Source organism: Castanea sativa, chromosome 12 (assembly GCF_040712315.1).
Source record: "Castanea sativa cultivar Marrone di Chiusa Pesio chromosome 12, ASM4071231v1".
NCBI lineage: Eukaryota > Viridiplantae > Streptophyta > Magnoliopsida > Fagales > Fagaceae > Castanea > Castanea sativa.
In genome coordinates, this window is record NC_134024.1 from 5,153,058 (window position 1) to 5,168,943 (window position 15,886).

The following is a 15,886-nucleotide window of genomic DNA, read 5'->3' on the forward strand; positions in this document are numbered from 1 at the left end:
CGGACTTCATACATATAAGGTTTACCTCCATGTGAGAAGGTGGACACATATGCCAAATATATGATGTATTTTTTTATAGACTAAAATCATCAAAGTAAGTTCAAAAAGTGGTTATTTCAGTGGAATTATGTTTCTAGCTATCCCAATTTGTTGGGACAGTAAATGAACGGAATTCTCATTAATAAAAAAAAAGAATTGAACTATTTATAAACATTTTACTATCTTAGGCTATATTTAATAAAATAATTATGTTGTTCAAAATAAAATTTTAGACAAACACGCAACACATTCCAAACGTGGAAGTGAGTATATGTTTTACAATTCTACCATATATATACCAATTGCCTTTAAAATAGTAGGTTTTGACTAGCAAATAAAATTAAAAAAGCATAAGTTAAATATGTGCCAATTGATTTTACCATAAAAATGTGCTCCTTCGAAAAGATGAAAACTATTGGATGACTTGAGCATGATGGTACCTCTCCATGCTTTTAGTGATAATTAATTTAAAATTTCTTCTAAAACATAATTACTCTAAAACCAACTGTCGCATGCAGTTTTGGTGTTGGCGTGTGAGTGTATTCCCTTATTTCATTCCTCTTTCCCTATATATGTGTGTGTGTTTCTAAAAAAAAAAAACCTATTGTTATTTTCCATCACTCTATATGTCATATCATTTTAAAAAATTATAAATTGTACCTTCTAACTTTGTTTAAAACTTAATTATTTGACATTCATAATGACAAAGTGTTGCTTTTTTGAAGTTTCTTTGGCTAAAAAAATTAATTTTGAGAAAAAAAAAAAGAAAAAAACCCAATTTGCTTAAATTTTTAAGAATAAGGGAATTAAAAAAAATCGGGTATCTAATCCAAACAACCTAGATCTAAAATTCATCAAAATAGTTTTTCTATTTTTGCTCCAAAATCAACGGACCACCAAAGTGATTTTTCTTCGTCAAGTGATCTCTCTCTCTCCAATCTATGGATTAAGTTATCTCCTTAAGGCATGGCATTGAATCATTACCATTTGTTACGTATTAAGATATTGGGTCCGGTTAATGTGTACCCTTAGGGCACACATTAAGCCATTCATTTTTAGAAACATTTTTTCGGGAATTGAAAAAACTGTCAATACTTTTTCAATTTTCGAGAGAATATTTTCAAAAATGATTAATTATTGTGGGCCCTTAGGGCACACATTAATAAAATCCTAAGATATTTTGTGAATGCAAAATAGTGTGTAATTAATACTATCTTAAAATTTAATAGAAATGCTACGTTCACACTAATTTTACATTACTTTCATAATAAATTCTAAGTGGTAAGTTGTTATAGCTTATTATTGGTGGGCAAAAAAATAATTTTAGTAGTAGGTTCAAATTAGAACCAATAACAACTTACCAACTATGATTTGTTGTGAAAGTATTATGAAAATATTGTAGATGTAATACTTCTCAAAATTTTAAAACTACACAAAATATTGATATAATATGTGTAACATGTGCATTTTTTTTTTCTTATGGAAACCATTTAAATTTCTATTTTCTATTTTTTAACTAAACAATTTTAAAAATCAAAACTATGTTGTTTTAGACCAATAGAAATATTTAATTGAATAAAGTTTGAAATTTAGATTATTGAATAGAACGGAAAGTGAAGTTAAAGAAATTAATTAAATTTTAGGCAAAGTTAAAGGATGAAATTTGTAATTTAATAAAAAAAATAGATTTTAATTAATAGATAATTACTTTAAACTCATGATCTGTTTGGATATCGCTACTAAAAACCGAAAATACTGTAATGTGGCATTTGGTACGAGGGAATTAACATTACTCTTGGCATTCAGATTCTTAAGAATGTAGCTATTCCTATGTTTGGTTTTATTGGAAATCTCTTAAGATTCCTAGAAATGTGAGATAATAATATATAGTTTATTCTCAAGAATATTAAATAAATTATTTATTTTTCTTATTCTATCCTTAAATTTAAATGTGAACTACCAAGTCCTTTAAAAAAAAAAATTATATCCCGTATAAAAAGCCTCTTGACCTTAACTTCTCTCAAATCCCGTGTTAGAGTTGAACTCTCTCTCTCTCTCTCTCTCTCTCTCTCTCTCTCTCTCTCTCTCTCTTTGCCATCCAAGAGCAAAACAAACAAAAAAAGGGTTATACACAAACAGAGACGAAAGAAATCAACCCCATAATGGAGAGAAGTGTTCTCGATTACGTATTAGTTCCTTCAGGCCTTGTTGTAATGGTGTCATACCACATATGGCTTCTCTACCGAATTCTGAAGCACCCCAACAACACTATCATCGGCATCAATGCCGTCAATCGTCGCTTCTGGGTCCGGGCTATGATGGAGGTACGTACGTCTCATCCATGGTTTTTACTCTTTATCTCCTCCTTTTGTCACATTATTTTCATTTGTTTACACGCATGTCATTATGATACAATGAAATATATCATATAATATTGTTAGTAGCTAGAATATAGCAAATTTAGTTTATACAAATATCTCAAAGGTGATGCAATGAATATTTATTTTGTGTTTGTTGGCTTTTGTAGGATGTGTCCAAAAATGGTGTTTTGGCTGTACAGACACTGAGAAACAATATGATGGCATCGACCCTATTGGCTTCCACAGCAATAATGCTTAGCTCACTCATTGCTGTGTTGATGACTAGTGGCAACTGGGACAAATCAGCATTACTTGTGTTTGGAGACAAAAGTGAGCTTGTCTTCTCCATAAAGTTCTTTCTTATTCTGGTTTGCTTCTTGGTTGCTTTCCTTTTCAACATGCAGTCGATAAGGTACTATAATCTGTATTTTTAGATTAGTTTTTGTAAGATTGTGGTTGTGTATTTCTCTACACATTTTCCATATATATGTGTGTGTTTTTTGTATTGTACTCACATGTGAATTGGTTTGTTTGTTTGTATATTTCATCTATTTTTGATAGGTATTACAGCCATGCAAGTTTCCTTATCAACGTTCCCTTCAAGAACATGTTACTAGATCACCACAATCAAATTCTCACTACTGAGTATGTTGCCAAGACAGTGAATAGGGGAGGCTATTTCTGGTCTCTAGGCTTGCGTGCCTTCTACTTCTCTTTCCCCATGTTTCTGTGGATCTTTGGGCCCATCCCTATGTTCTTGAGCTGTTTTCTCCTGGTTTTCATGCTTTATTTTCTGGATGTTAGTTTTGAGAGTGGGTGGGTTGTTGCTGTTTCTGAAGTTGGGTGTGAAAGTGAAACTGCTTAAAAATATTGAATTTATCATTTATGGCAATCTAGCATAGATGTTAGCTTAGTATTGAATAACAACAACCAGGCTTGTAAGTCCCAAAGATGAAAAGAAAGAGCAACTCAAAGTTCAACCCAAGTTGAATTAAGTTGCATTAATTTCTGGTTCTGTAACTTGTATTATCGTCTTGAATAATAAGCGTATCACTTTGGCTTGTTTTGTTAATTTAGTTTCTCTATCTATGTAAGTCTTCAATTTTGCACACAATGGGCATTTTCTTATGCCAAGAATGATACATTCTGTGAGACTAAGGAATAAGGAACATTTTTAAATCAATCCTCATATTCTTTGAGATGAGAATCTTCTCTTCAAATAATGGATATTACTTGATTCAATGGGGCTTTTGCAAGATGATGGAGAAAGAAACATCATTTTGTTTGTTCTAAATTTTAGTCGTTATCGTGCCCTGGCATGACTGGGATATCCTTGCCACTCAAAAGCACTTGAAGAGTTGAAGTTTCCAAGCAATTTCAGTCTTAAGCAAATGATAATTAAGAAATAAATTGAGAATGCTTGCTCAGATTACATGTGTAATTGCATTATATGGGGTTTAGAGATAATTTAAACCATCACTGATTAGTATGTGGAAAATCTTGAACAGACAATTTTCCAAAGGGTTCATCTGGGGAAGTGCCATAAAGGATGAGAAAAAAAGTCTCTATTACATCAATATTTAAGAAGTAAAGTCAAGACAAATGTGTATAGTGCAGCCTCCACTACCTACATTTCATTGCACCCAATGTGTAATATATATTTTCGGGTTCGGTTGGTACTCCCAAGTGCAAGATTTCACCTCAGTAAAAACACAACTAACTACCAAAGATATAAATGGCATTTTTATTAAAATAAAATTTTAAATAAGGTTTTAATTAGTTTATGATAATATATGTTGATATGCTATATTAATGTTAAAGCGCAAACTGGGAAACAAACTATTTTCCTTAGTAAATTTCTTCAATCCTCATAGATATAGATTCAAAATAAGATTTTTATAATATATGTGACAAATCTTATATAATATATATAAGACTTTTAGTATACAGTTCCCAAGGCAATATCAGTGTTATTTATTTTTTATTTTAATTTATTATTTTTTGAATAAGTGCAAGCGTTTATTTTCATATTTTGTTGTATTATGAGTTTTGTATTATTTTAATTTGCAAGAAAATAATAGATTATTAACTTGCAAAGAAATTAATAAGATCCTGTATAAATTATAGATTAGCTTACAAAGAAAGTACCAAAACCAAAGTACTTATAGTGGAGCATTATTTATAGCAGAAATAGATAATGGCTCCTTAACTTTCAATAACTTGTATACATTAAAACTATACTTTCATCAAGCCACAACACAGTAAATGCAATGCAATGAAAATTCAATCCATTAAAATAAAACACAAAAAGCAAAAAAGATCACAGTAAACATGCTGCTGACATCAATGAATCCTTGATCTCAAAAAAAAAAAAGAATCCTTGATGTCAGTTTCCTAATAATGAAGACTATACAGTGCAAACAGATCAAATTCTATTCTGCAAAAGAAAATTTTCTCAATGTTTTAGATACATCAATCAAATACAATAAGATCATAGTAATCTCATACAGAAATTGCTGACGGACTCCATCAACTTCTCTGGCTTTGTAACTGACTTCACTAAATTCTCCAGAGATGGAACCACATTTTCCTCCAACAATGTAGTCAGTGAACCATTCAAAACCCCACAAACCATGGCTACACCTTCTATCTTCCTTGCCAGCAAACTTGAAGCAAAGTCTCTAGCATTCCAAAACACTATCTCTGGCAATATCTTATCCCCTACTTGCTGGAACCCCACATTGCTAAACACAAAAACTATCTTCACCATCCTATATGGGTTATCTTTTCAACCTCAGAAACTTCCAAGAGTAGATCAAAAACCTTCTGAAAATCTATGTTACCATCAGTATGAATACAAAAGGAGTCATCTTAAATATATTTAAAGGGATTCTATATTTATGATGTGAAGCTTGAATTAAAATAACCTAAGCTGACTATCATAATACAAAAACATGCAACAGAGATTCTATATTGGTTTGAAGAAGGCAATAAGACTTACAGCAACGAGTTTTCCATCATTTTCAGGCCTCTTTCCCACTTCTATTGCAGCTGCTGCTGCTGCTGCACCAGATGAAATCCCCACCTGAAATAAACATGCTCCCACATTCACCACAGAATTGGAAAACCAAAAAGACCAGCAAGTAGCAACAAAAAACTATAGAAATTGCGTTTAACCAAAAAACAAGTGTAAGGAATTCCTTTAAATGAGGATTGGCAAAACGGGAAAATATGACTACCAAAATTGTTGAAATAAAACTTGAACATAATTAAAATCTATGAGTTTAGCATACAACTCCAAAAAAACTTGCCAACACTCCTAGCGCCTAATATTCCTAGCATTCATAGTCCTCAACTTGAACTTGAAAGACCTAATCAAAACATCTCAAAAAAAAATTAGTCTAAAAAAGAATAATACCTAAAATATATAAATGTTAAATTATACAAATAAGTTTATCAAAAAGAAAAAGAAAAAGAAAAAAAGAAAAGAACCAAGATTAATTTCAAATTTCTATGAATTAGCTATGCACAATGAAATTCAAACATCATTCAAATTTTTTTTTTAAAAGTAATTTACAAGCCTAAAGTGAATCAAAGACAACTTAAACAAAGAGTAAGCATCAATTATTCTAAAATTTCAAAGTCAAATTATTTAATTAATTAATTATAGTAGAGGGAAGGTTAAATGAATTGTAGAGAAAACAAAGTGAACAATAGAGAGCAATAAAGCCAAAAATGAATGAAACCAACTTACAGAAGGAGGAAGTGGATGAGAGAGAGGGCAGCAAAGCCAGTGAAGAAACCCATGAGCGAAGTTAAACAAAAGTATACCTTGCACCATTTTCCATAGTATCCTCAAGATGCCAGAATTGCACAGTAAACCATCATTGAGTCTCCACTAGGATGTGGGTTTGTATAGCTGATAATATCTTAAAACTCTATGACTTGACCCATTGAACTGTCAAAGCTCTTTGTTTTCTTGAATCTTCAGATTTGAATTTCAGAATGCTTCTGGTTTCTGATGGTTTATCTTCTTGAGGGCACCTGATGGTGACATTGTTCAATACAATCCCACCTTCCTGAAAGATGTGACATATAAGTCAGAAAATTTCCGCATAATGCAAAGGAGATAGAGAATCATACATTATGGGTACAAGAAAGAGAATATTTCAATGCTTGAGTACTACCCAAGTGCTGAGATCAGAAAATTGAAGAAAAAGCCCAGTACAGAATGGGGTTTTGGAGAATCAAAATTATAGGTCTATTACGTCTTTGGAGCATTTCTGTATATCATGAGTTTCTATATTTTGAAGTATGATGAAGCAAATTATTTTTCTTAGTTCAAATTGTATCATAAATTTATAACCAATTAATCATAAAGATAGTCTTTCACCCTTTCCTTGCCACTGTATCCTATTAACTACCTACTTATTAATTATTGCCTAATTTAGAGTGAACTGAGGACCGGCATTATCCCAGGCAGTGTTAGATTGCTAATTTGAACAGGTTATGGAGATAGGCCAAAAGAGTGAGCTGCACAAACAGAAAATGCTTACTTGTTCTCAAGGACATGTATAAATCCTCGTTAGTCACTTCTCAATATCAGTCAACTTTAACTTCAACTTCATGTTACTGGTTTGAACTACTATTTCATCTTTCGATGGCTCCAATCTTAATACTGTCCCCTTCCTCCCAAGAGAAGAAACATACACCATATCACCAACCTTGGGAAGCTGAGGCTTCTCTGCAACATATTTAGGTGAAAGCAAAGATACAAGATTTAGTCTCTCAAACGTTTTTCAACTACAAGCAGGGTGGATTTGGCAGAAGAAAATCGGATAATGAATACCTGATGGTGTTTGCTTGATATCTTCAATAAAGGATGCACTCTTATATGCCATAGGATGTTCAGTGTATTCTGCCATAGTATGCTGTCTGTTGATAGCCAATGCATGCTGGCTTTTATCAGCTGGAGTTGGCTGTGAAGATTGAATTGCAGATGCACGAAGCTGTCGTGCTTTGTTGTGAAGAATAGAACGGGCCATTGCTGCAGCCTCAGATATTTCACGCATCTTCCTCAATCTTTGTCTAGTGCCATGTTCCATTATTTTCCTTATAGCAACCAATAAATTTTCATAAAGGTCTTTTGAGAGCCTATAGTCACAAATACAAAGAGATATCAGATAGAGCATGCATCAGAGTACAGAATTTTCTGTTACTCACAAAGCAAGGCTAGCCATATTATAGATGAGCATCAATCATCAAGTAAGTTTAACATAACTGAAATAATATTTGTTGGGATAAATGAAGGCCATATGGATTTTTTTTCCTCCCTGGCCTGTTCTTGTATTCTTTTTATCATTAATCCAAAATATTCATGATACTGAACTACAGCAAGGAGACCTCTACAAATGTCCCTTCATATTTTAGAATGAGGGCTTTTATCGTGATGCAATTTATCTGAGTACGCAGTGCCAAAACAGTTTTTCCCATCAATAGTTGTCTCTTGACATTTGTTGGAGATCCACATGCCTCAAATACTTTATATGTGCAGTGCCCAGTTTATATATGGCATCAAAAGTCAAATTTCTTTATTACATAGAACAGAATTGGTTTAACCAGAGAAAAAACAGGAAAGGGGGGTTGGAGTGGGGGTTAAACCTATAGTTGGTGTCCTTCATTCATTACATAATATTTAATAATAGCAAAGGATAGTGTTAGAATTTTAAGCTGTGGGATATAACAGCATGTGAATACCAAACTTCTATATACAATACTGTGCCACTACAGTCTAAATTAGAAGTTTTTTTTTTTTTTAGTGAAAGATTCTCACATCATATGATGTTGTGCTTCCTCCAAATACTCCTTGAAGTCTTGCTTTAACCTTTCCATATCAGTTATGACCTGTATCAAAGTATAACAAATAAATTCTATTGAAATAGATGACGTCTTGGTAAAAGGACTGAAACAATGAGCTATCGTTATCTAGTATCTGTACTTCTCAGTACATGCAAGCTTAAAATGACAGCAAAGGGCTGCAAATTTCCGACACCTAAATTCTATGCTACTTAATTACAAATTTACATTATTTTAATATAGTAAATTCACTACATCATGTAACCCAAAGTAACAAAATTCCACTTTTGACATGAACTTTTGACTTAAATATAACTAGAAATTTTAACTGGAACAGCATACAGGTCATTTTAGAGCTTGTTTTTCTGGTAGCAATAGAAAAAGAACAGCTGCGATTATTTCAGCTGAGGCGGGCACCTCAAGTCCTTGCAAGAAGATTTTGTGTATATTTAATGAATAAAAGAAATATAATGTTATATTCTCCAGTTCAAAGTAGAAATCATAAAACCTCTATCAACATACTAAATTTGAAAAAAACATGTATGAGCTAATGCACATTACCTCATCTATCTCTGCACTAGCTGAACCATATAGCTCACGAGCATTATCCACAATTATACTGGGCACTCCTAACTTTTCAGCTATATTGATTGCATTTGAACGCCCTACAGTAAAATTTCATTCCTTGAGTTGTAGCCAGTAATGTTATCACCAAAAAAAAAAAAAAAAAACCACCAAAGAACCACTGCTTGGCCAATGAAAAAATGCGGTCTGAAGTGCATGCAGCCCAAATATTTACAATCACACTTCTAGTAGTAAACCTATAAGATAACTGCAAGCTCTATTTATATAACTAGAGTTGACACTATCAGGAATACTTTAACAAGTTATTGCCAAAATTAGCAACATGTCAAACACTAAATAATAACGTACTTCCTGAATAAGTCAAATAGTATTTACCCATTCATCATGCTGCTCTATGCCTATCATGCTTCCAGTGCTAGTAGTAGTCACCATCAACGCAACTCCATTTTAAAAAACCAAATGTGGGCATTTACCACTTTCACAAACTAGAGATGACATTAACATGATTTATACTCAACTTGCTGATACAAATAAAATACAATTTGCAATATTGACCTCTATTCCATGTGTAATAGATCTCTATGCCATTTTATTTTACATTTTTTCCATGGCAACTAGATAAAAATAGTCAAAGAAAAAGAAAAGGTAGCAGCATGAATGAAAGAGGTCCGAAAACGATATCGAAAACCTGGTACTCCCCAGAGAATCTTGAAAGTTGGTTTCAGATTCACTTCATCAAACTCCATGCATGCATTTTCAAAGGTGGCATTACTGTGAAAAAAAAAAAAAAAAAAAAAAAACCTCATGAATATGATCGCAAGAATTTATCGCAGGGTGCAAAATATTCTTTGGGGCTCATCCCAATTAAAAGCACAATGCTGAGGCATAACTTAGTTCAATTAACTTCAATAAGACTAGATTTCTTGTACAAACTAGACATGTTAAGTGATTGAAACATGACATTGTTAGCATTTCGGTTTCATCTTTACATGTACACATACCTGTATTTCAGGGTTTTGAGTTCACCGTGATGTGTAGTAGCTATTGTCAACAAAACACCAGTTTCGGCAAAAGATTCCAACAGTGACATCCCTAGTGCTGCTCCTTCAAGGGGATTTGTTCCCGCACCAACCTAACAAATGTAAAAAGAATAAAATCCATATAGAGTCGTTGTAAAAAGAAGCTTTTATTCTCTTTTTTCCTTTTCTGTAAAATTAGTAATTATGTTTCCAAACTTTAACCAAGCCAATTTAAAACGTACTTCATCTAGTAGCACCAATGACTGACTCGTTGCGTGTAATTGAATGTCCTGCAAGATGTTATAAAGAACTTGCATGTAAATTTCTCATATGAAAAAGGAAATACTGTAATATATCAAAATATAAAAAATTATGTTGCAGAAGGAAGTATTTAACTGAAACCTAGTAAGAAATCAAGAGTCTCTTGGTTTAAACAGCTGCTCTAATTTGCTGAAGGATTGCATTGAGAAAAAGGCATATAACTAATTTCAAGGAACTTGTAAGCAGTTTATAGTGCTCTAGCCAGTAATTTCAATCAACACATACTATTAATTTAATGAGGTGAGAAATTTCCGGGAAATATATTATCCTTACATTTATTTGTTTCAAATGGCCAGAGAAGGTAGATAAAGACTGGGACAAGGACTGTTCATCCCCAATGTCAGCAAAAACAGCATCAAACCAAGGGATTTTTACTGATTGCGAAGCTAAAACATAAAGACCTGCAACACTTAAGAAATTATTACAATGGTGGGTGGTACAATAAAGAACCCCAAATGATAAAATAAAAAGGAAAAATTTAGTAGAACATTTAGTGCAAATCTTCAGTTGTTCTCACTAACTAAACTTATTTGGATTATTTGTGAGCCACATGGCCGGATTTATGATTTCACAAAGTTTCTATCATCAACATTAGGAGAAAAACTAGTCAGCAAGTCTGGGGCAAACTTGGTATATGTTGTTGGAAGTTGCATCTTGGTTTGTGGACTTAATTTTTTAATCCATAAATATTCTGTACCGTGCTGCCTGGCAAGCTGTTTATATTTCCAATTAATATATGAAGCCTACCATAACTGTCTAAATATCAAGAGTCTCAAGCAAAAATGTAGCTAACATAGAATAAGAAGTCTCTACATGATTGTGATTAGAGAGATTTGTATTTAGATTCCACAGCCATGTAAAGATAGAACTACATAAAAACAAAAGAGGAGTTACATGAACCTGATTTAGCCATCATAGCTGCCAATCCGACAGTCTTTAAACAAATGGTTTTACCCCCAGTATTGGGGCCAGTTATAACCAAAACTCGAGTTTTATGATTAACAAAAAAATCAACTGGAACTGGATGAGATTGTTCTAGTGCAGTAACCTGAAAACCAGAAATGCATTTGTCTTGAAAAAAAAATTATTATAATTTGAGATGTACAATAAAAAAATGAAAATTTATAGGCAACTGGTAATATGAAATTCCAACTCATTTTTTTGAAATCATTACCTGCATTTTTAAGGATGGAAGATCTATATCTTTTTCTCCTTTTTATGCCATAATCTCACCTTGCTGTTTTCTCCTAATATCCTGAGGGAAAAAACGCTGTTTAATACCACATGCAAAATAAATACTTAGCATAAATGATAAACTAAGGGTAGAGTGACTAGTGAGAGCCAGCTGAATAACTTTTTTTTTCTTCAAAGAAGTCAATTGCCACAGCATTCTGGGAAAAGAAAATTCTACCTCAACTTGCAGTATTTTAATGTAATTTATGTGCTCTTAACTCAAGAAACACCCCCCCCCCCCAAATAAATTAATTAATTAATTAAAGAAGAAGAGGTCAGCAACTTTTGGGTCCAGCATAACTTACAGAAGTAGCATTACTGACATCTTTCCTGGCCTTCTGCAAATTTTGCCTATGCTGCTGGAGCAATAAAGGATGATGAGCTTTTGGCAGATACAATGTCCATTCCCTCTTAATGGGGTATGATGCATTTGAATTTTCGTTTCCTGATGGATACACAATAGAAGTAGAAGAGCCACTGCCTTCTGGTAGAAATAAATCAGGATATGCGCCTCCAAATGAAAGACCAAAGGTTGTCCGAGCATTGACCTACATATTAAGAACCACAAAATAAGCAACTAATGAATCACCAACTAGAACAATCAGATGATGAAACATCTGCAAGGACTCTTGGGCATGCTTGAATATATAATCTTAAAGGGTCATGGCATATGGCTTGCGTGCTACATGTTTGCGGCTGAATCCTTATAGGGTAAAGAAAGGTAGCCTTCTTGCCTCTACCCAATATTATTCCTTTTGTTTTCCGACCTTCATTACATCAATCACACATTATATCTAGAATGTTTTGGCAGAGTTTTTATTTATTTATTTTTTATTTTAGAAGAATTCCTTGATGAGCAATAAAGAGATCCACAACACAACTTAACAAAACCACAGCTGAAAATTTTTAAATTGGTTAAACTACTACTCTAAATTTATCTTTTATGTCCCTAATGTCATTCAAGAAGCAAGTGCATAGAGTAAGCAGGGGACCACGCCTCTTTTGAGAGAGAGAGAGAAAGAGAAAGAGAAAAAGGTGAGACACCTACCACATCCAGTTGAATTATACTATTTAACAACTTTTCAATCTCATCAAGATCAATTTGCATCTGTGCAGAAAACAGCAACACCGAAACATAAGAATGAAATACATATAAGGAAAGAAATTTCATCACATAATAAAGCAACCTTTTCTGTTAACATTGAAAGCACATCTGCCTCAGCCTTTGCCGCTGATGCTCTTGCTTGCTGCAACTCATCATTTAAAGGAACGGCAGAGAGTGGCTCTACAATGCTTCCTCGGCCTGAACCACTACAAACAGCATATTATCTCTCAGGAAACAAATAAAACATATGAGTTACCACTTGAAGAAAAATCAACTAGAATGTGTTTGCATGTGTGATGATCTTGGAAGTTACACAATATAATTTTGAGGACCTGTATAACAGTAGACCATTGACGCTTTTCAGTTGATCAGCCCCTGATTTTATACACCACCTGCCATCAATGTTACTCACTTCCTGAACCAGTAATGGGATAATTATTTTATCAGGGGAAAAAGAAAATCATGAAGATGCAAAAGAAATACATCTTTGATCCCATGCTTCATACCAGAAATGGTGTTTCATTCTTCTCACTGCTAATCAAGCTGTCCATGAACTGATATATCCAAATAGAGAAGACAATAAAAGATTTTAAGATAAAATTGTCAATAAGAACATAGAGTGCTGATGATTTTAAGCTCTTGGCCAGTAGTGCATTCAACATGTGTAACCTTTATATGCCAACTTAAACCCACCGAGAAGGTACTGCAACTCAAAATATAAGGACAGGTTTGTGAAAGTAGGATGTAAAATAAAAAGAATACATAAATCCATGTTAAAATATGAACTTTAGAAGCATGTGGAAAAGTGCTCATCCTATATGTTTTAGCGGAAATAATTACACCGAAAGGGCTGCCCAAAACTCAGTGGGCTCTCAGGCCCTGCCAACAGCTTATATGCCTGAAAGAAGGCCCAAAGGGCTTTCCAAACCTCAAGCAGGTCTGACAAGCCCTGCTACGTACCAAAATGCCGGGCACAGTTTCACTACCATGCAAACCTAAACCCAACCAAAGGGTTAGAAGCAATATGCGTAAATTATAAGTTTCAACTTTCAAGTAACTTCCATTGAAGCACTCATGACAGTTTTGCACAATGACATTGGAGACATTGGGATATGTGAATGTTCCTTTTATGTTCAGTGTCAAAACGATTTATCATATCTGCTGGCTGATGACTGCAATACACTACCTTAATTAAGGAATATTCTTGCTAGCTAGCCCTCATCAAATAGTAGCTGGTGACAACTACAAGTTTCTACCTATCTAAACAAAAACACCACTTGGAAATAATATAAATAAATAAAAGACCAAATTTACCTTTCTCTCAAGCATTCTCACTTGTTCACGTGATCGTTTCAGGGCTGGACTCTAAAACCAGGAACAAAAATTGAAAAAGAAAAATAGTAAGACTAGAATAATTAGGTTCCTGATACAACATTTCAATATGAAAAATGACAAACAAGCCAACAAAAAATTGTGGAGCAGAAAAGCATATATATATATATATATATATATATATAAAGGTTCAAAAACTTTTTTCAATAAAACAACTGCTGTCTGAAAAATCAGAAACCATCTTAACTAGAGGAAATCAACAAAGTTCCAGTGTCACAGTTTGTATAAAACAGCAATGGTGAAATTCAGTGAGGTTAAAATGAACAAACCGCTGAATCTTTAACAGAGCCATCTTTGTCTATAATTTGCAGTGTCAACTTAACTAATGATCGATTTATAACAAATCCAATTATCTGCATGCAAAGTTGGGAAGAAGTCAACACATGAAAGCATTCAATAAACATGGATACAATTAGTTTGAATATTGACGCTCTACTTACCTCTTCTGTGAGAGGCATGAATCGTCTGTACCAATCTTCGTCTTCCTTGATTGCAGCTTTTAAATTTAACTGCAAAGTTTCACAATGCTGTAGTAGAGCTGCAACAGCCATTGCCGCATTTCCATCCACTGGTAAACTTCTCCGTGCTTGTTGGATAGCAGATTTCACCTTCAAGGAAAACATAACAAGCACTTTAAATGTGCACATCGCGTGTGAAAATATGGGCATTGATTCTCACATACTCCTTATTGTACATCATCTGTACACATCACCCATTTAAATGTGCACATCGCGTGTGAAAATATGAATGTTGTATGTAAAGAGTGTACATCAATGAATGTGGGGGAACAATTACTGAAAAAATATTACCACGATAAGTTACAACGAATTACAATGAGTCCTACTTCTAAATAGTCACAAAAACGAACACTACATATATGACAAAATGCCAAAATGAAATTTGAGAGTGTTCAAACTCAAAACCTTCAAAAACAACAAACAATCATGCATTTTGTTGGTCAATCAAATAAAACTTAGGAAGAACAATACAATTGACTAAAATAAAAAGACATTAAGAACAGTGCACTAACAAGAACAACATCAATGCCGGTAAAGTCCAATCTACAACCACCATGGTTGTACATTTCTACGGCCGCATTGGTCTCTTCCAAAAGCCTCAGACTCTCTTCGTACGTTTGATTCAGAGACCACAGCTGTGCCTAACACACATAAAGAAACAAAAACAAAAAACAAAGCAATGTGATGAAACATTCATTGAGAATTTGAAGCAGAGTTTAAGAGAGAGAGAGAGAGAGAGACCTTTGTGGCTTCGCGGCCAAAGGAAGTGGTGGCAAAGGAAGAGACAGAGTCGCAGAGCTTGTCCCATTCGAGAACTCTGAGGCTGTTGGAGTGAACAGAGGATAAGGATTTGTGTTTGGTAATAGTACTAAGGTTTGCGGAGACAATTGAGGATTGTCTGAGAAAAAATGATTGGTTTTTGAATGTAACAGATTTGATATTAATGGTAATTGGGAAAAGAGTGGAGTTGAGAAATAATGCACAACAATTCATTTTTCTCTGTGTGTGTGTGTGTTCTGTGGGCTTTGCTATTGAAACTCTGAAACACTACTTGGAACTAGAAAGAGGGAAAGTTGTAGTAGTAGTAGTAGTGTTCGGATAGAAGGAAAGAGCAACGAGTGGTTTAGAGTTTAGAATTAAAGCCCGGATTGTTACGTTAGTTTAAACCACAGTTTTTTAAGTTTAAAAGATTTTTTAGAAATGCGTGTGAATAAAATAGTTTGTGAAAATATATGTAATATTGATTAAAAATTGAAAATTGTTATTTGAAATTCATTTAGCATAGTGTTTGAAATTCGTTAATTAGTGTTCATTTAGCATAGTGTTTGAAATTAGTTAATTATTTTTATTATCACATCAATTTATAAATAGTTTGGTAATAAATTAGTAATTTTTTAAAATTTTTCATATTTTGAATAAGGAAAAATATATTAGTTAACTACAATTGTCACTAGAGTT

The 15,886-nt window shown here is 33.4% G+C and overlaps 1 protein-coding gene and 1 pseudogene across 1 annotated transcript; one reads left to right on the forward strand and one right to left on the reverse strand.

The window, feature by feature from the left end:
- The first annotated feature begins 2,083 nt into the window (after positions 1–2,083).
- LOC142621287 (uncharacterized) lies at positions 2,084–3,471 on the forward strand. The gene is made up of 3 exons (XM_075794607.1): positions 2,084–2,363; positions 2,567–2,811; positions 2,961–3,471. The coding sequence occupies exons 1-3, from the start codon at positions 2,202–2,204 to the stop codon at positions 3,262–3,264; spliced, it is 711 nt and encodes a 236-aa protein (XP_075650722.1). The 5' UTR covers positions 2,084–2,201; the 3' UTR covers positions 3,265–3,471.
- A 1,138-nt stretch (positions 3,472–4,609) lies between these two features.
- Positions 4,610–15,493, reverse strand: LOC142619600 (uncharacterized; annotated as a pseudogene).
- Between the last annotated feature and the right edge of the window lie 393 nt (positions 15,494–15,886).